Below are 21,692 nucleotides of genomic sequence, written 5' to 3' on the forward strand. Positions count from 1 at the left end.
AGACAGGCATGAAGGGGACCCCAGCAGCTCTGGTCCAATGGATTCACCGGCTGCCTGATGCTGACAGTGAGAGAGCTTGGTCTCCTCTCCGCTTGCCCTATTTAATACATTTGCCTCCAGGGAGGCGCTTACTGCTAAGTCCTGGGTGGAGGGCTCCAGGTCTGTTTTAGTTGTGCAAACAGGCCCAGCACTAGCTTCCTGCAGAACCACACCACCCACCATAGGACTGGTGGCTACATCCGGGGATTCAGGGTTAGACACAACTTCCACCCGGATTCCCACCCCTTTCCGGGATTCCCCCTCATCTACATTCTCTGCCCTCTTGGGGGAACATTCCATTCTCCTCTTCAGGCCGGAGGAGCACACAGGTGCGGGATTCACCGATGGAGCGTTACTCTCCGTTTCCATCACCCCGTCCGACTGTACACTTCCCCGAGCCTCCCGCTCCACTTTAGGGCAAATGGGCGTGAGCTCTGCGGTCTCGGGGGCCGACTTCTTCATGTGTTTCGATTTCTTCCTCACTTTCCTTCCCCGCACAGTCTCCACCCCGTCCCTCGCCTGAACCTCCCTGCACGTAGCCTCAGGAACACTCGCCTGAACCACAGGGGTAGGAGCAGAGACTGGAACAGACGTAGGAACAGGGACAGGAGTAGAGACAGGGGCAGGGGCAGGAGCAGGGGTCGGAACAGGTGTAGGAGCAGGAGTGGGATCAGGGGCAGAGGTAGCTGGGGCACTACTTCCCGAAGTGGTCTCCCTGGGTTTTCGGGTGTTCGGACAATCCCTCAGAAAGTGCCCCACCTCCCCGCACGCATGGCACCGTGGGCGCTCAGAGCTCCAATACACCTGATAACCTACCCCCTCGTGCCGGACAGTAAACCGGCCCTCAACTTCGTCCTCCTTTTCCAGCTGCATGAATACCTGTCTCCGGAAAGAGATTACAGTACGGAGGGTGCGTCTCCTGAATTTGTGCCTGATGGCAGTTATTTCTGACCGTACTTGCCCCAAGCGTGTTAGTGCGGGAAGCAGGTCCTCGTTGGGGATGAAAGGCTTTACGTGACCGAGGACGATGCGTTGTGTGGGAGCTGTCACCAGCTCCATCTGTAAACAATATGTTCTCCACCGTGATCCTAGTACTGAGGGCCCGATGCACCAACTCATCATTCCTCAGGTAAAACACTGCGTTCCCGACCTCTTTCTCGGTGGCCAAAACACCATCTTTCCCCAACAAGTCCTCCATAGCCTCCGCGCACTTTTCCAGGGTAGTTCCAGTTCGCAAAATACATTGCACCCCGCGTTCCACTTTCACCGACCGAAACAGGGCGTTGTCGGAGGCTGGAGAGGCAGCCGCCTTTGCATAACTCCCCGAAGGCCTGGGACTCCCTGTAGACTGGTCCGGCATGTTGCTTCTGTGTCCCAATCGAGAATGATACGGTGGTGCTGCTGCTTATAAAGTCCTGGAGCGAGTTGAGTAACTGGCGGGAAAAGTTTGTACTCGACAGTACCTTGCTGGCTCAGTGCCAGAAATTCCAACGCCAGGAAAGGCTCCGTTATTCCTGCAGAACTTCCAGGCCGTGAGAGGTCGAGACGTCTCAAACGATGTTTCGGCTCCTACACCGAACGAGAATGCCGACGATAGAGATGGAAGGATGTTGTCCCGATGTCAGTGAGGGAACAACCGCGTTTGTCTCCGGTTTTTGGAGCGACCCGGCTTCCCGGCGAGTTGCCGGCGGCCACAGCTGGGTGCTACGCAGTTCGAAGCCGTCAACGAACCCCGTCCAAACTGGCAGAAAAACTCCAAACGAAGCTTCCACTCTAAACCGGCCGCTCACTTAAATGTTCAAGAGACGTTTCAAAGCAATTTCCAAGTAACCCACGACCTTCATAAAGCAGTTTTTTCCCCGATTTCTCCCAGCGCAATCAGAACAGCTCCTCTCTGTATCTGACCCCGGGAGTGTGTGATGGGACGGTGTGGAGGGAGATTCACTCTGTGTCTGACCCCGGGAGTGTGTGATGGGACGGTGCGGAGGGAGATTCACTCTGTGTCTGACCCCGGGAGTGTGTGTTGGGACGGTGCGGAGGGAGTTTCACTCTGTGTCTGACCCCGGGAGTGTGTGTTGGGACGGTGCGGAGGGAGATTCACTCTGTGTCTGACCCCGGGAGTCTGTGATGGGACGGTGTGGAGGGAGCTCCTCTCTGTATCTGACCCCGGGAGTGTGTGACGGGACGGTGTGGTGGGAGATTCACTCTGTGTCTGACCCCGGGAGTGTGTGATGGGACGGTGTGGAGGGAGATTCACTCTGTGTCTGAACCCGGGAGTCTGTGATGGGACGGTCTGGAGGGAGATTCACTCTGTGTCTGAACCCGAGAGTGGGTGATGGGACGTTGCGGAGGGAGATTAACTCTGTGTCTTACCCCAGGACTGTGTGAAGGGACGGTGTGGAGGGAGATTCACTCTGTGTTTATGCCGGGAGAGTGTGATGGGATGTTACGGAAAGAGATTCACTCTGTGTCTGACCCTGGGAGTTTGTGATGGGATGGTGTTGAGGGAGATTCACTCTGTGTCTGACCCCGGGAGTGTGTGTTGGGACGGTGCGGAGGGAGATTCACTCTGTGTCTGACCCCGGGAGTCTGTGATGGGACGGTGTGGAGGGAGCTCCTCTCTGTATCTGACCCCGGGAGTGTGTGACGGGACGGTGTGGAGGGAGATTCACTCTGTGTCTGACCCCGGGAGTGTGTGATGGGACGGTGTGGAGGGAGATTCACTCTGTGTCTGAACCCGGGAGTCTGTGATGGGACGGTCTGGAGGGAGATTCACTCTGTGTCTGAACCCGAGAGTGGGTGATGGGACGTTGCGGAGGGAGATTAACTCTGTGTCTTACCCCAGGACTGTGTGAAGGGACGGTGTGGAGGGAGATTCACTCTGTGTTTATGCCGGGAGAGTGTGATGGGATGTTACGGAAAGAGATTCACTCTGTGTCTGACCCTGGGAGTGTGTGATGGGACGGTGTGGAGGGAGCTACACTCTGTGTCTGATCCCCGGGAGTGTGTGATGGGACGGTGCCGAGGGAGATTAACTCTGTGTCTTACCCCAGGACTGTGTGGAGGGAGATTCACTCTGTGTCTGACCCCGGGAGTGTGTGATGGGACGGTGTGGAGGGAGATTCACTCTGTGTCTGACCCCGGGAGTGTGTGATGGGACGGTGCGGAGGGAGATTCACTCTGTGTCTGACCCCGGGAGTGTGTGTTGGGACGGTGCGGAGGGAGTTTCACTCTGTGTCTGACCCCGGGAGTGTGTGTTGGGACGGTGCGGAGGGAGATTCACTCTGTATCTGACCCCGGGAGTGTGTGACGGGACGGTGTGGTGGGAGATTCACTCTGTGTCTGACCCCGGGAGTGTGTGATGGGACGGTGTGGAGGGAGATTCACTCTGTGTCTGAACCCGGGAGTCTGTGATGGGACGGTCTGGAGGGAGATTCACTCTGTGTCTGAACCCGAGAGTGGGTGATGGGACGTTGCGGAGGGAGATTAACTCTGTGTCTTACCCCAGGACTGTGTGAAGGGACGGTGTGGAGGGAGATTCACTCTGTGTTTATGCCGGGAGAGTGTGATGGGATGTTACGGAAAGAGATTCACTCTGTGTCTGACCCTGGGAGTTTGTGATGGGATGGTGTTGAGGGAGATTCACTCTGTGTCTGACCCCGGGAGTGTGTGTTGGGACGGTGCGGAGGGAGATTCACTCTGTGTCTGACCCCGGGAGTGTGTGTTGGGACGGTGCGGAGGGAGTTTCACTCTGTGTCTGACCCCGGGAGTGTGTGTTGGGACGGTGCGGAGGGAGATTCACTCTGTGTCTGACCCCGGGAGTCTGTGATGGGACGGTGTGGAGGGAGCTCCTCTCTGTATCTGACCCCGGGAGTGTGTGACGGGACGGTGTGGTGGGAGATTCACTCTGTGTCTGACCCCGGGAGTGTGTGATGGGACGGTGTGGAGGGAGATTCACTCTGTGTCTGAACCCGGGAGTCTGTGATGGGACGGTCTGGAGGGAGATTCACTCTGTGTCTGAACCCGAGAGTGGGTGATGGGACGTTGCGGAGGGAGATTAACTCTGTGTCTTACCCCAGGACTGTGTGAAGGGACGGTGTGGAGGGAGATTCACTCTGTGTTTATGCCGGGAGAGTGTGATGGGATGTTACGGAAAGAGATTCACTCTGTGTCTGACCCTGGGAGTTTGTGATGGGATGGTGTTGAGGGAGATTCACTCTGTGTCTGACCCCGGGAGTGTGTGTTGGGACGGTGCGGAGGGAGATTCACTCTGTGTCTGACCCCGGGAGTCTGTGATGGGACGGTGTGGAGGGAGCTCCTCTCTGTATCTGACCCCGGAGAGTGTGTGACGGGACGGTGTGGAGGGAGATTCACTCTGTGTCTGACCCCGGGAGTGTGTGATGGGACGGTGTGGAGGGAGATTCACTCTGTGTCTGAACCCGGGAGTCTGTGATGGGACGGTCTGGAGGGAGATTCACTCTGTGTCTGAACCCGAGAGTGGGTGATGGGACGTTGCGGAGGGAGATTAACTCTGTGTCTTACCCCAGGACTGTGTGAAGGGACGGTGTGGAGGGAGATTCACTCTGTGTTTATGCCGGGAGAGTGTGATGGGATGTTACGGAAAGAGATTCACTCTGTGTCTGACCCTGGGAGTGTGTGATGGGACGGTGTGGAGGGAGCTACACTCTGTGTCTGATCCCCGGGAGTGTGTGATGGGACGGTGCCGAGGGAGATTAACTCTGTGTCTTACCCCAGGACTGTGTGGAGGGAGATTCACTCTGTGTCTGACCCCGGGAGTGTGTGATGGGACGGTGTGGAGGGAGATTCACTCTGTGTCTGACCCCGGGAGTGTGTGATGGGACGGTGTGGAGGGAGATTCACTCTGTGTCTGACCCCGGGAGTGTGTGATGGGACGGTGTGGAGGGAGATTCACTCTGTGTCTGACCCCGGGAGTGTGTGATGGGACGGTGTGGAGGGAGATTCACTCTGTGTCTGACCCCGGGAGTGTGTGATGGGATGGTGTGGAGGGAGATTCACTCTGTGTCTGACCCCGGGAGTGTGCGATGGGACGGTGTGGAGGGAGAATCACTCTGTGTCTGACGCCGGTTTTCCACCCCCCACCCCCCATCACTCTCGTACTTGGGACCTCAGTGGATTCACGTCGATTTTAACTGCGGGGGACAGGCGGGGGTCAATTAGCCCTGAATGGGCTTTGGTGGAGATGAGATCCTGGGCTCCTAGACTCTGCTTGTCCGACCTCCCTCAGCCTGGAGCTGAGACGCTACTGTGTCAGTGTGAGGAGCTCTGACCCACTGTTGCAGTGCACAGGGTGTGGAGGGCAACAGAAACCTCAAATAAAACTCGAGTCCGACACAAGACAGGAAGATACAGCGGTTTATTGATTTTTTATGAGAAATATAAATGAAACAATGTGTGAGCTGCTAACGTGCGGGAATAAATAATCTGCTCACAGTCACACACAATTAAATGACCGGCGACAAGGAGTGACCGGTTGAATAATCAGTCCCGTTTCTCACCGTCACTCTGCATCGGGGAACCGATGATTATAAAATCACACTTCAGGGCCGTGTCCGGGATCGCTGCAGATCCAGGGTCACTGCCGAGGGATTTGTCCATTTAACATCATTATATCGGCCAGGCTGCCGAATGCACCGTCCTCAGCAAAGGGGGCAAAAGGATTCTCTCCCGGGATCATCCCCCCCACCCCGGGACACCGGTGTCCCAGACTGAGCCCCGGACCCCCGGGCTCTTCCTGTCCGGGTAATTCCACGGGGTGTCACGTGGGGAGTCTCCAACACGCACATCCGGCGGAAGCTGCCCCGCCGGACAGCAGGCGGAAACACGTCACTGCGGGACCGCTGTGAGCGACGCACAGCGCGTGGCCCAAGCTGGTTCCGTTAAAACCGTTGGGAATCAGCCCCAGCGCGCGGCTGTTAAAGGTAAGGGCGGGAGTTAAAGTGGAGGGCGGGGAGTCGGCCAAATGTCCCCATCCCGCGGGCGGGGATGTTCACACATTCAGATGTTCAGATCCACTGTCAGTACGGGTCTGAGTTCCTGCAGAGATCTCAGTTCCTTCTTCCCGGTCCCACTGAATTGATTACTCGTCAGCCTGAAACAGATGGAAGAATAAAGATGAAATAAACAGATTACACAACAGTGTCAGTAACAGGGGACCGGGTTAATGTTTCAACAACACACAGACAAATATAACCAGAAAACACAGCGGATCCGCTGATATTTTATCACATTGAACATTAACACAAACACTCACCAGATCCACTCCAGACTCGGGAGGGTCAGTATGAGGCGGCGGAGAGTGGGGACAGATCGGTCTGTCAGAGAGTTTGATCCCAGGCTCAGCATCGTCAGTGATGGGTTTGTACTGAGAGCGGAGGCGAGATCCTCGGCACCAGAATCCGTGAGACCGACATCCCTCAGCCTGGAGATGAGAGAGAGTGAGGGTGAAGGAGACAGAGAGACAGGAGACGGTACAGATCCCCAGTGTTTATCAGTAACACAATTATTGATCACATTAATGTTCAGTGTCAGACACCCAGTGACTGTAAACACAATCTCCCACAGTCTGGTACTTACCACAGTTTCTGTATTTTACACTCCGGGTTCCTCAGAGCCGAAGACATCAGTTTCACTCCTGAATCTCCCAGTTTATTAAAACTCAGGTCCAGCTCCGTCAGTGATGGGTTTGTACTGAGAGTGGAGGCGAGATCCTCGGCACCAGAATCTGTGAGATCGACACGGATCAGCCTGGAGATGAGAGAGAGTGAGGGTGAAGGACACAGAGAGACAGGAGACGGTACAAATCCCCAGTGTTTATCAGTAACACAATAACTGATCACATTAATGTTCAGTGTCAGACACCCAGTGACTGTAAACACAATCTCGCAGAGTCTGGTACTTACCCCAGTTTCTGTATTTTACATTCCGGGTTCTTCAGAGCCGCAGACACCAGTTTCACTCCTGAATCCCCCAGTTTATTATCGTTCAGTCTAAAAACAAACAGACAAATTGATGAATATAGTGATTAAAACCGTGGGTCTGGGGGCATTTCTCTCACTCGGATATTTCAGGAAACATGAAAACCTTTATTAATTCACTGATCGTAGTTCCCATCACTGTCAATGTCCCTGACCACCCAGCTCCAATGAATTCACCGAATATCAGTAATATCGTCTGTCGCTGTGACCCTATAAACTCCACATATTCTCTCTCATACCCTGATTGTTAGAAAAGTGTTCCTGACGTGAGACAGTTGGAAAGGGCAGGGGTGAAGGGGAGAAAGTCAAACAGTAAGGAAGATTTGAGAATCGGCAAATGTCGATGGGAGATGGAGGAAGAGACAACACCTCAGCTAAAGGATGGAAAGACACAGAAGGAAGCGGATGTGGAAGAGAGATCCCACAGGAGGAAGGGGGATGGGGAAGAGAGATCCCACAGGAGGAAGGGGGATGGAGAAGAGGGATCACACAGGAAGAAGGGCTGGGGAATAGAGGTCCCACAGGAGGAACAGGATGGGGAACGGAGTTCCCACAGGAGGAAGGGAGATGCGGGAGAGAGATCCCACAGGAGGAAGGGGGATGGGGAAGAGAGAACCCAAAGGAGGAAGGGGGATGGAGAAGAGGGATCCCACAGGAAGAAGGGATGGGGAATAGAGGTCCCACAGGAAGAAGTGTGATGGTGAAGAGAGATCCCAGAGGAGAAAGGGGGATGTGGAAGAGAGATCCCACAAGAGGTAGGGGGATTTGGAAGAGAGATCCCACAGGAAGAAGGGGGATGGGGAAGAGAGATCCCACAGGAGGAAGTGGGATGGGGGAGAGAGATCCCACAGGAGAAAGGGGGATGGGGGAGAGAGATCCGACAGGAGGAAGTGGGATGGGGGAGAGAGATCCCACAGGAGAAAGGGGGATGGGGAGAGAGATCTCACAGGAGGATGGGGGATGGGGCAGAGAAATCCCGCAGCAGGAAGGGGGATGGGGAAGAGAGATCCCACGAGAGGATGGGGAAGAGAGATCCCAAAAGAGGAAGGGGGATGGGGGAGAGAGATCCAACAAGAGGAAGGGGGAAGGGGAAGAGAGATCCGACAGGAGGAAAGGGATGGGGAAAAGAGTTCCCACAGGAGGAATGGGAATGGGGGAAAGAGATCCCACAGGAGGACGGGGGATGGGGGAGAGAGATCCCACAGGAGGAAGGGGGATGGGGGAGAGAGATCCCACAGGAGGAAGGGGGATGGGGGAGAGAGACCCCACAGGAGGAAGGGGGATGGGGAAGAGAGTTCCCACAGGAGGAAGGGGGATGGGGGAGAGAGATCCCACAGGATTAAGGGGGATTGGGATGAGAGATCCCACAGGAGGACGGGGAATGAAGCAGAGAAATCCCGCAGGAGGAAGTGGGATGGGGGAGAAAGATCCCACAGGCAGAAGGGGATGGGGGAGCGATCCCACAGGAGGATGGGGGATGGGGAAGCGAGATCCCACGAGAGGAAGGGGGAAGGGGATGAGAGATCCCACAGGAGGAAGGGGGATGGGGAAGAGAGATCCCACAGGAGGAAGGGGGATGGGGAAGAGAGATCCCAAAAGAGGAAGGGGGATGGGGAAGAGCGATCCCAAGGAAAAAGGGGGACGGGGAAGAGATCCCACAGGAGGAAGGGGGACGGGGAAGAGAGATCCAACAGGAGGAAGGGGGACGGGGAAGAGAGATCCCACAGGAGGAAGGGGGATGGAGAAGAGGGATCCCACAAGAGGAAGGGGGAAGGGCAAGAGAGATCCCACAGAAGGAAGGGGGATGGGGAAGAGAGATCCCACAGGAGGAAAGGGATGGGGAAAAGATTTCCCACAGAAGGAATGGGAATGGGGGAAAGAGATCCCACAGGAGGAAGGGGGATGGGGGAGAGAGACCCCACAGGAGGAAGGGGGATGGGGGAGAGAGATCCCACAGGCGGAAGGGAATGGGGGAGCGATCCCACAGGAGGAAGGGGGATGGGGAAGAGAGATCCCACGAGAGGATGGGGGATGGGGAAGAGAGATCCCACAAGAGGAAGGGGGATGGGGGAGAGAGATCCCACAAGAGGAAGGGGGATGGGGGTGAGAGATCCCACAAGAGGAAGGGGGAAGGGGAAGAGAGATCCGACAGGAGGAAGGGGGATGGGGAAGAGAGATCCCGCAGGAGGAAGGGGGATGGGGAAGAGAGATCCCACAGGAGGAAGGTTGTTGGGGGAGAGAGATCCCAAAAGAGGAAGGGGGATGGGGAAGAGCGATCCCACAGGAAAAAGGGGGACGGGGAAGAGATCCCACAGGAGGAAGGGGGACGGGGAAGAGAGATCCCACAGGAGGAAGGGGATGGAGAAGAGGGATCCCACAAGAGGAAGGGGGATGGGCAAGAGAAATCCCACAGAAGGAAGGGGGATGGGGAAGAGAGATCCCACAGGAGGAAAGGGATGGGGAAGAGAGATCCCACAGGAGCAAAGGGATGGGGAAAAGAGTTCCCACAGGAGGAATGGGGATGGGGGAGAGAGATCCCACAGGAGGAAGGGGGATGGGGGAGAGAGATCCCACAGGAGGAAGAGGGATGGGGGAGAGAGATCCCACAGGAGGAAGGGGGATGGGGGAGAGAGCTCCCACAGGAGGAAGGGGCATGGGGAAGAAAGATCCTGCAGGAAAGGGGTGGGGAAAAGACATTCCACTGGAGGCTGAGGAAAGGCTAATAGAGAGCCCACAGGAGGAATGGGGTTGGGGACGATATCCCTAAGAATCGAAGTGGGATTGGGATAAAAAGTCACACAGCAGGATTCCAAGGTTAAACGTTAATCCTACAAGACGAGAGGATGCAGAAAATTTTTGTACGAGTGTGTTGGGTCTGAACAGAGACCCAGAGGAAATGCGGCCTCACTCTCTGTGTATCTGGTAGTTAGCAAAGTCACATACTATCAAGGGCAGGGGCGGACAATCTCACAATGTTATTTCTTTCCTTCTCACTGGGACGGTCTGCTGACGGTCTCTTGTCCTTCACCGGGAAGGGGGTGTGAATCTCTGACCCACCTGCTGCAGTCAGTGTCGGTCTGGGTGTCAGTAACAGTGAGAAGGAACATTGTCAATGGACGTGTCACAGGCAGCAGGAAACACGGCCATTCCTGTGATTTACTACCATTAAACCAATGGTCGTTGTTCACTGATCTGATGAAGTCTCCAACATCCCTTCACAAGGAACCACAGAACCCTCCTGTTCTTGGGGAATTACTGACCGATCCCCTGGGCATTTGTCACAATTCTTCACAATCTGATTTATCACAGTTTAACCCAATTCTCTTTACATTGAAATGACACAATGGAACAGTTTCACAGTTCAGAGTGAGAAATAAATCAAGTTACCTCAACTCCTTGCACTTGTGCAGCCCGGGTCCCAGCCTCTGGATTCCTTCACATTGAATGTGGCAGTCCTCCAGGTCGAGGTGTTTTATTGTATCACAGAGTCCGATGACATGAGACAGGACCGCGCAGTCAATCGGGGTCAGTGTCATTCCACTGAATGAAAGTGTTTCCACTGATCCCAGTGCGGCCTGAGCCAGTCCACGATTCTGAGACTCAAACAGGTAGTGCAAAGTGTTCAGGAGGCTCCTTTTACCAGCTTCACTCCATCTGTTTCCACTCTGACGTTTAACCTCCCCCTTCACCCAGTCAATCACCCGGCAGGTTGTTTCATGAGGAAATGGACCCAGAAACTCCACCAGGCCCCGAGCTGTCATTGGGGAGGAGAGACCAGCAACAAAACGGAGAAATACCTCAAATCGCCCATCTGTCATGCTGTGGGCATCAGTGAGGAATTTCAGGATTTCCCTGGGATGTATAATCAGGAACTGTGCGACTGCAGCTACAAACTCTTGGATGGTGAGGTGTGGGAATGTGTACACCACGCTCTGGGCAGAATCCTCTCTCTCCAAAAGCTCCATCAGGAACCCGGACAGGAACTGGGAATGCTGAAGATTGAACTTGATCAAATCTCCATCTGTAAACACAATCTTCTTGTCAGACACTCCTTTGAAGGCCATCTGACCAACCCTGAGTAACACATCACGGGGTCTCTCAATCTCACGGCCGTGGTTTTTCAGGATGTTGTAAATATAGTAGGAGTACAGTTGGGTGATGGTCTTGGGAACTCGCTGTGGGTCCCTGACTCTTTGTGTGAAGAAGGGGCCCAGTGCCAGAGCGAGGATCCAGCAGTAGGAGGGGTTGTAGCTCATGGTGTACAGGATCTCGTTCTCCTTCACATAATTGAAAACAGCTTCCGCCACCGTCTGATCTTCAAAATGTCTGATGAAATATTCTTTCCGTTCCTCATCAACAAATCCCAGGATTTCAGCCCAGACACTGATATCCGCCTTTTCGAATAAATGTAACGCAGTTGGGCGGGTGGTCACCAGCACTGAACACCCTGGGAGCAGCTTGCCCTGGATTAAACTGTACACAATGTCAGACACTTCACACCACCACTCGGGATCTGGGCACTGGTGCTTGGGTTCTGTATCTCTCCGACTGTCCGCAAAATCGATTTTGTGTTTGAATTCATCCAAACCATCGAATATAAACAGTAATCCCTCTGCGTTTTTCCAGACCTCTCTCAGGAAATTCCCAAAGTAAGGATACTGATCCAGAATCAGTTCCCTCAGGTTTATTCGACAGTTAATGGTGTTTAAATCTCGGAATTTGAAACTGAAGACAAACTGGAATTGTTGGTATATTTTCCCCTTGGCCCAGTCATAAACAATCTTTTGTATCATCGTTGTTTTCCCGATCCCCGGGACTCCGGCCACTGCTGCTGAATTCCTAGATTTGGATTTACTCCGGGAAAAGCTGCTCTGGAATAACTGATCAGTACGGATTTTTTCCAGCTGTCTGCGGAGTTGTTTCTCTCTATACTCCTCATGGTCTCTGCCTCTTGCCAGCAGCTCATGTTCCACCAGTGTCCGATCTCGAACAGTAGAAATGACCGTGAGCTCAGCGTATCGATCAGCCAGCTGGAAAATCTTCACCTTCTCCGTCATCAGGATCGTGTTCACTCTCAGTGTTTCAGTTTGCACCCGCAGAGTCTCCTTGTGTTTCTGTTGAACATCTTCCATGGGAACAGAGAACATATTCAAAACGTTAAATGGCTCATCTGACAAAGAACTTTATAACGGTATTTCAGCATTCAGTGTTTCAGATTACATGAATAAATTCAATGCTTCCATGGATATTAGCACAGAAAGTAAAATTCTGTTCACAGACACGGAATTGACAGCAATGGATGTCCCTGAAAATGTCCAATCCTCATGTTCTGGTTCTAGTTATTTGTGAAGGTGAACATTCCCCTGATTGCACTTTCTGAGGAAGCTTAAAGAAGCATCACTCCCCACTAACATCTTAACTACATTCTACAGAGGCGTGGTTGAGAGTGTGCTGACCTTTTGCATCACAACCTGGTACTCCAGCTGCAGTGCTGCCGACAAAAAAACCTTGCAGGGGGTGGTTAGGGGAGCAGAGAAGGTTATTGGGGTCCCCCTACCTTCCGTTCAAGACCTCTTTCAACGTCGATGCTTCCTGAAGACACGGTACATCATTAAAAACCCCTCACACCCTCTCCATGAACTGTTTGTTCTTCTGCCATCAGGTAAACGTTACAGGAGCATCAAAACTAAAACCACAAGGCTACTAAACAGCTTCCTCCCACGGGCAGTCAGACTGCTAAATAGCTGCTCTACCTGACTCTGCTTTGGACACTTATAACTTGATTTAAAGCGACATGTGGCTGTTGTGTTTTAGTATTTATTGTTGTGTTTATTATTTAGTGTTGCATTTGTTATGTTATGATTACACTGTTCCTGGGAAAAACTGTCTCATTCTACCCCGCAGAGCTGATGTACGGTTGGAATGAAAATTAAGTTTTTGAATCTTGAATATCCTATTGCAATCCTGACTGCACTCCCGTTACAACAACATTTCACTATATTTGAAGCATTGTTTGCCTCATTAGCAGAGGATGTTAATGTTGATCTGGTGTGGAACTATGGAGAGCAGGACACTGTGCATTTTGGCCAATCTGCACACTGAGGAGTCACAGGTGTCCACTGCTCTTGCATCAAAACAGGAGCAGAATACGCGGGAAATACTCAAGTCGGGCAGCATCTGGGGGAGAATCACAGTGAAGTTGCGGATCGAATTCCCATCGGAATGACAGGAATGAAAATGGGTCGTTTTCAATCGCAGTGATGGAGGATTGGTGGAAAGATGGAATATCTGTTAATGGAAGAAGCCACAAGCGTCTGTCTCAGTGATGTACATCGTGTCTGTGGGAGAGGGTGGTGAAGTCTTGGCAACTGCTACTCATCAGTCTTGCTGTGGGGGTGTGGGGCTCTGTCTAATGAGGCCTCCGTCTGTCAGAGTCGACCATGGATGTCCTGCCCCTGCAAGCCGGGACACTCCGATATGGAGAGGAAGCTTCAGCCGATGTAGCAAGCTCCCTCTCTCCTTGCATCTGATGTACACAAAGGAACGGCAGAGACTGACACAGCTTGGCACCAGAAATGTCGCAGGAGATGCCAGTCTGCGCTGAACACCATTTAACACTGACTCAGGGAGTCCAGCTCCAGGCTTTTCCCATTGGGTTTACTCCCAAACTCTCCCCCATGAGGGGTTACAGTTACAAGGCAGTGGAGTTTTGAGATCAGAGTTTTTTTGTTCCTGGGTGAGCTGCCAATCACGGCCGACAAGCCCCATCTGCCCAAAGCGACTGGTTGTAAGGCACCAGTAACCCACCTCTGCCCCTTCTCCTGTCAGAAGAAACGCTTCCACCGGGATTAGTGGCTAAACCGCACGTGAAGGCCAAGAGCTGGACAGAGGCTACTCGCCACAGGGAGCATTTAATAGGTTGCGGCAGCTCATCCGCACTGCCCCCCCCTCCCCCCCGGTTATAACAATCTTAAGCAACCAAGGGGCGCTGTATTATTGACAATCGGTAAATTGGTTTATTATTGTGACAGCCCCACTGTAAAATGGAAAACTTTTCTGCATGCGATCCAAATAAATCATTACATCACATCGGTGCAATGAGGTTGTACAAGGAAAAATGGAACAGAATAGTTCAGGGAAACAGTGTTTCAGTTGCTGAGAAAATGCAGTGCAGGCAGACGATAAGGTAGAAGGCCAAAGGATCATTGGGAGGTCAGCGTTGAGTTTTTTTGTGACTATGATCCTAAACTGTAGAAATCAACACCTTAAGCTACAGTACTGAGCAGAAGTCTGAGGTGTATATTAGGACTGACACATTTTGTCTTTCATTTTCTAGTTTGCACTTTATCCCGTTGTGATGCGGTTTGAATGGCATCGTCTGGATGAAAGGTGCTTTATAAATAAGTCATTATTATTATTATTATTATTATTATCATCATCTTAGCCTAAACTGGTAAAACTTGAGGTACAGGCATAGCCAAGCATACTCATGTCTCAATTGATAGGAGATTTCAGACTATTCTCGTGGTGTATAGTGTTATGGGTTTTCGAAGATTTACACAAGTATCGCCGTGTGGGCCTAATTTATTAATACTATTCTGTAAAGCCTTTAGGATGATACCAGTTATCGATATTACGATTGGGATAAATAATACCCTGTTCGTGTTCCATAGTCTTTCATTTTGCCCTTTCAATTCAACATATTTCTGGGATAGTTTTTTACTAATTCATTTCTGTAAGTTATGTGTGTTTGGAATGGCTATATATATTTAAAAAGTTGCCTTTGCTTGTTTATCCTGTAAAATTACATCCAAACGCAGATCATGTATTATCCTATCTGAAATAATGATTGGACGCAGTATGATATGAAGGACTCTAACTCTAAAAGTGGAAGAGGCTTGTACGTTTAGTAAATTATGGTGTTTTTCATCAGTTGTAGTTGAAGCAATGTTTTTGTGAATGTTGTCCGCCATTTTATTCTGCTTGTGCAAGTAACGATATTCAGTTGTACTCCTGCAGGATCTTGTAAAGTCGGATTGTTTGTAGTTTCTCTTATAATTTTCAGCATATATCGTCTTGGACCTATCAGTCGTTTATTCTGTACTATTGATAACTACATGTGTCAACAACCTTGTCCTGTATTGCTACAATGATCCCTTCTGTCTCTATGAAGAAGTCTCCAACTCTGAGCCAGGAGCTCGATGCTTCCTTGTCGACATCTAATCGGCTCAGATCATGTGGATGTCCTCCGTGGGGAGTCAGACTCTTCCATTGGTTAACGTTTGCTACCATTATGATAGTTTCTTCACTTTTATGGGTTATGCATTCTTTACGTTCAGTGATGTGTACCCCTTATCAGATTTGCATATGCGTGTATGGAGTGCTGGATCCTGCTTGCGTTATGACAGTATGTCAATAGAGCTAATTGTGGATTTCAGAAAAGGTGAGATGAGGGAACACGACACATCAGTCTTCACAGAGGGATCTGAAGTGGAAAGAGTGAGCAATTCCAATTTCCTGGCTGTCAATATCTCCGAGTATCTAACCTGAACCCAATATATCGATGCAACTACAGAAAAGGCACAACAGTGGCTATATTTCATCAGGAGTTTCCAACATCACTTGAATATTTCTACAGATGTAACTTGCAGAGCATTGTAACTGGCTGCATCACCGTCTGGTTCGCGAGGAACGGAGTAAGGCGCACACTCAACGATTCAGGAGCAACTTCTCCTCTACCATGCAGTTTCCGAATGGACATTGAACCCATCGATACTGCCTCACTAATCTCTTTTTAAATTTCTATTTCTGCACTACTTATTTAGTTTAATATTTCATATAATCACACAGACATGCACAGCTATACATGTTCAACTTCCAGGCCCTGAAGCCACTTCACTGCTCAGCCAGATCCACCGTCTGACAGGCCACATGTCTCGCATGGATAACTCCAGGTTACCGAAAGCAGTACTCTGCAGAGAACTCTCTCAGGGCAAGAGAGATCGTGGTGCCCCACGCAGGAGGTACAAGGACCAAATTAAGCAGAGGCTCTCTCAGGTAAATATGGAGGTTAACGAGTGGCAGCCGCTGATCCACGGAAAAGCCAGGAATTTTGAGGAACCCAGAAGAGCGACTGCTGAAAAGAAGAGGGGATGCAAGAAGGATCCAACTACCCAAGCGCCTGCATCCCAGCTGTCCCTGTGTCCCAGCTGCTCCTGAGTCCACAGATCCAGAATTGGCCCCTACAGTCACCAACAATCGTGTCGTCATCCAGTACCACCACCACCCCCCCCCCCCCCCCCCCACACACACACACACACACACACACACATTAGGGAAGAGAACAGGGTTTAGGGTATGTTTCAGGATCATTAATAGATAGATAGATAGATACTTTATTCATCCCCATGGGGAAATTCAACTTTTTTTCCAATGTCCCATACACTTGTTGTAGCAGAACTAATTACATACAATACTTAACTCAGTAAAAAATATGATATGCATCTAAATCACTATCTCAAAAAGCATTAATAATAGCTTTTAAAAAGTTCTTAAGTCCTGGCGGTTGAATTGTAAAGCCTAATGGCATTGGGGAGTATTGACCTCTTCATCCTGTCTGAGGAGCATTGCATCGATAGTAACCTGTCGCTGAAACTGCTTCTCTGTCTCTGGATGGTGCTATGTAGAGGATGCTTGGTGGAACCCCGGAACGTCCATGCCCTCAAACCCTTTTGTTCCCCAGATCTGGAGTACCTGGTGCTGCTGTGTAAACCTTTCCGGCTGCCAAGGGAGTTCCCGGCTGTTATTATCACAGCTGTGTAATAACAACATCCCCCAGTTGTGTGTTATTGTCACAGAGGGGAGATGATTTCCTTCAGAAATCAGTCAGGCCTTCCCAAACCACAAAATTTGTATCAACAGTTCTGTGTGAACAGCACTTGCCGTGTGACCGACTGCTTACATTGCCGGTGATCAGCAGGAGCTCAAGAAATTCAGCTCCGATCTGTGCAAAGTCATCCAGGCAGCGAAACGACAATACAGAGATCGTATTCAGACACAGCTCTCCACGAACAACACACACAGCTTATGGCAAGCTCTGCACCCCAATGCAGACTTCAGAGCTAAGTGCAGTGGTGTTGCCAACATCGCTGCCTGACTCCCAGAGGAAAAAAATCTCTTTACGCTCGGTTCGATATCGCCAACACTGAGACCCGAGGAGAGCCGACAAAGCGACCTGCACATTGGTCATCTCTGAGGCTGAAGTTCGCAGGTGTTTCCAACGAGTGGACAGTCGCAAGCCTGCGGGACCGGACGGCGTCCCAGGGCAGGTACTCAGGATGCGCGCAGCACAACTGGCAGGTGTATTTTCAGATATTTTTAATCTCACCCTCTCTTAGTGTAGAGTTCCCTCCTGCTTCAAATCATCCACCATTGTTCCTGTACCTAAAACAACTAAGGCAACATGCCTGAACGTCTGGCGTCTTGTCGCACTCACCTCAATAATAAGCAAATGCTTTGAGAGACTGGTCAAGGACTGCATCTGCAGCTTGTTCCCACCCACACTGGACCCCCGACAATTCACCTACCGACACAACCGATCAACAGATGACACAATAGCCACTGCTCTGCACACCTCCTTAAACATCTGGAGCAGAGGGATGCTTATGTGAGAATGATGTTATTAGACTACAGTTCAGCATTCAATACCATCATTCCCTCCAGGCTTGACAAGAAGCTCAGAGACCTCGGCCTTCACCCTGCCTTGTGCAGCTGGGTCCTGGATTTCCTGTCAGATCGCCGGCAGGTGCTAAGAGTGGGCTCCCTCACCTCTACCCCTCTGACCCTCAACACAGGAGCCCCTCAGGGCTGTGTCCTAAGCTCCCTCCTTTACTCTCTGTATGTGCATGACTGTGTCGCTACCCACAGCTCCAATCTGCTAATTAAATTTGCTGAGGATACTATATTTATTGGCCAAATCTCAAACAATAATGAGGCAGCCTACAGAGAAGAAGTCACCACCCAGACACAGTGGTGTCAAGAAAACAACTTCTCCCTCAATGTCGCAAAAACAAAGGAGCTGGATGCAATGTTGCAAAGACAAGACGAATGGAGACGGGCTAACCCCTATTGACATCAATGGATGTGGGGTTGAGAGGGTGAACAGCTTTAAGTTCCTCGGCATTCACATCACTGAGGACCTCACGTGGTCTGTACACATCAATTGTGTGGTGAAAAAAGGCACAACAGCACCACTTACCCCTCAGACAGAACCATAGAATCATAGAATCTGCCATTTTTTAGTCCATTCCTCCAACTGGTCCAAATCCCTCTGCAAGCTTTGAAAACCTTCCTCACTGTCCACCACACCTCCAATTTTTGTATCATCAGCAAATTTGCTGATCCAATTTGCCATATTCTCATCCAGATCATTGAGATAGATGACAAATAACAATGGACCCAGCACTGATCCCCGTGGCACATCACTAGTCACAGGCCTCCACTCAGAGTAGCAATTCTCCACTACCACTCTCTGGCTCTTCCATTGAGCCAGTGTCTAATCCAATTTACTACCTCTCCATGTATATCTACCGACTGAATCTTCCTAACTCACCTCCCATGCGGGACCTTGCCAAAGGCCTTACTGAAGTCCATGTATACAACATCCACTGCCTTTCCTTCATCCACTTTCCTGGTAACTTCCTCGATAAACTCTAATAGATTGGTTAAACATGATCTACCATGCACAAAGCCATACTGACTTTTTCTAATAAGTCCCTGTCTATCCAAATACCCGGAGATCCTATCTCTTAGTATTCCTTCCAATAATTTACCTACTACTGATGTCAAACTTCCCGGCCTATAATTTCACGACTTACTTTTTGAGCCTTTTTTAAACAACAGAACTACATGAGCTATCCTCCAATCCTCTGGCACCCGATCCGTGGATATCGACATAATATTTATGCCAGGGCCACTGCAATTTCAACATTAGTCTCCTTCAAGGTCCGAGGGAATACCCTGTCAGGTCCTGGGGATTTATCTACTCTGATTTGCCTCAAGACAGCAAGCACCTCCTCCTCTTTAATCTGTATAAGTTCCATGATCTCCCTACTTGTTTGCCTTGTTTCCATAGACTCCATTCTCGTTTCCTTAGTAAATACAGATGCAAAATACCCATTTAATATCTCTCCCATTTCTTTTGGTTCCATACATAACCGACCACTCTGATCTTCAAGAGGACCAATTTTATCCCTTACTATCCTTTTGCTCTTAACATACCTGTAGAAGCTCTTAAAATTATCGTTCACCCTGACTGCCAAGGCAACCTAATGTCTTCTTTTAGCACTCCTGATTTCTTTCTTAAGTATTTTTTTTTACTCTTTTTATACTCCTCAAGCATCTTATTTCCTCCTTGTTGCCTATACATGTTATACATCTCTCTCTTCTTCTTTATCAGAGTTCCAATATCCCTCGATAGCCAAGGCTCCTTATTCTTATTCATTTTGCCTTTAACCTGACAGGAACATACAAACTCTGCACTCTCAAAATTTCTCCTTTGAAGGTCTCCCACTTACCAATCATATCCTTGCCAGAGAACAACCTGTCCCAATCTACGATTTCTAGATCCCTTCTCATTTCTTCAAATTTGGCCCTTTTCAGGTTTAGAACGTCAACCCGAGGACCAGATCTATCTTTATCCATGATCAAGTTGAAACTAATGAAGTTATGATCACTGGAACGAAAGTGTTCCCCTACACAGGCTTCCGTCACCTGCCCTAACTCATTTCCTAACAGGAGATCTAATATTGCATTCTCCCTAGTTGGTACATCTATATATTGTTTTAGAATGCTTTCCTGAACACATTTTACAAACTCTAACCCATCTAGACGTTTAACAGTATGTGAGTCCCAATCAATGTGTGGAAAATTAAAATCCTCTACAATCACAGATTTCTGTCTCCTGCAGTTGTCTGTTATCTCTTTGCAGATTTGCTCCTCCAATTCTCGCTGACTATTGGGTGGTCGATAATACAACCCTATTAATGTGGTCATACCTCCCTGTTTCTCAGCTCCACCCATATGGCCTCAGTAGACAAGCCATCTAATCTGTCCTGCCGAAGCACTGCTGTAATATTTTTCCTGACTAGCAAAGCCACCACCCACCCTTCATCCCTCTGTCTCTATCACGTCTGAAACATTGGAACCCTGGAACATTGAGCTGCCAGTCCTGCCCCTCCTGTAGCCAAGTTTCAGTAATGGCTATGATGTCATAATTCCATGTGTCAATCCAGGCCCTCAGCTCGTCTGCCTTTCCCACAATACTCCACGCTTTGAAATACACACACCTCAGAAGATTATTACCACCACATACAACCTTGCTATTTGTGACTTTGCATGAACTACCAACATCATTTATTTTTACCCCCGTTCCACTATCTACTCTGGCACTCTGGTTCGCATCTAGTTTAAACCCTCCCCAATAAAACTAGCAAACCTCCCTGCAAGTATATTGGTGCCCTTGTAGTTCAGGTGTAACCCGTCTCTCTTGTACAGGTCCCACCTGCCCCTGAAGAGGTCCCGATGATCTAGAAATCTGAAACCCTGCCCCCTACACCAGTTTCTCAGCCACGTGTTCATCTGCCAGAGCACCGCACTCTTACCCTCACTGGCACGTGGCACAGGCAGCAATCCGGAGATTACAACCCTCTATGTCCTGTTTTTCAAGCTCTCTGTACTCACTCTTCAGGACCTCCTGACTCTTTCCTGTCATTGGTACCGATGTGTACCACGACATCTGGCTGATCACCCTCCCACCTCAGAATGCTGTGCAGGCGATCAGAGACATCCCTGACCATGGCACCCGGGAGGCAACAAACCATCCGGGAGTCTCTGTCACGACCACAGTATCTCCTGTCTGTACCCCTGACTATGGAGTCCCCTATCACTACCGCTCTCCTCTTCCTCCTCCCTCCGTTCTGCACTGCAGAACCAGACTCAGTGCCAGAGATCCGGCTGCCGCAGCTTGTCCCAGGTAAGCCATCCTCCGCTCCCCCCCCCCCCAACAGTATCCAAATTGGTATACCTGTTTTGGAGGGGAATGGCCACAGAAGAACCCTGCATTAACTGCCCTTTCCCCTTCACTCGCCTGACGGTAACCCAATTACCTCTGCCCAGTTCCTTAGGTGTAACTACCTCCCGGAAGCAACTATCTATAAACTGCTCAGTCTCCCGAATGATCCGGAGGTCATCCAGCTCCTGCTCCAGTTCCCTAATGCGGTCTGTTAGAAGCTGCAGCTGGATGCACTTCTTGCAGGTATCGTTGTCAGGGACACTGGATGTCTCCCTGACTTCCCACATCCTGCAAGAGGAGCATTCCGACATCCTGCCTGGCATATTCTCTAGTCTGAACAAAAAGAAAAGAAAATCAGAAAAACAGATGGTTGAGATGGTTGAGGACGTTTGGGATGGGCTCCTAAATGCTAACAATTTTCTATAGGGGCACAATTTTGTGCATCCTGACTGGCTGCATCACTGCCTGGTATGGGAACTGTACTTCTCTCAATCGCAGGACTCTGCAGAGAGTGGTGCGGACAGCCCAGTGCATCTGTATGTGTGAACTTCCTACTATTCAGATCA

The 21,692-nt window shown here is 50.4% G+C and overlaps 1 protein-coding gene across 1 annotated transcript in view; it reads right to left on the bottom strand.

Annotated features, from left to right (window-relative positions):
• Positions 1 to 5,421: 5,421 nt before the first annotated feature.
• The window catches only part of LOC140721204 (NACHT, LRR and PYD domains-containing protein 3-like), a 64,003-nt gene continuing 47,732 nt past the window's right edge, over positions 5,422 to 21,692 (bottom strand). Inside the window, exons 8-12 of the mRNA XM_073036062.1 lie at positions 10,443 to 12,180; positions 6,981 to 7,067; positions 6,655 to 6,825; positions 6,332 to 6,499; positions 5,422 to 6,169 (exon numbers count right to left, since the gene is read on the bottom strand). Coding sequence (XP_072892163.1) covers positions 6,076 to 6,169; positions 6,332 to 6,499; positions 6,655 to 6,825; positions 6,981 to 7,067; positions 10,443 to 12,180 — 2,258 coding nt within the window. The 3' untranslated portion in view covers positions 5,422 to 6,075. The remainder of the gene's footprint in view (positions 6,170 to 6,331; positions 6,500 to 6,654; positions 6,826 to 6,980; positions 7,068 to 10,442; positions 12,181 to 21,692) is intronic.

Source organism: Hemitrygon akajei, unplaced genomic scaffold, assembly GCF_048418815.1.
Source record: "Hemitrygon akajei unplaced genomic scaffold, sHemAka1.3 Scf000052, whole genome shotgun sequence".
NCBI classification, from domain to species: domain Eukaryota; kingdom Metazoa; phylum Chordata; class Chondrichthyes; order Myliobatiformes; family Dasyatidae; genus Hemitrygon; species Hemitrygon akajei.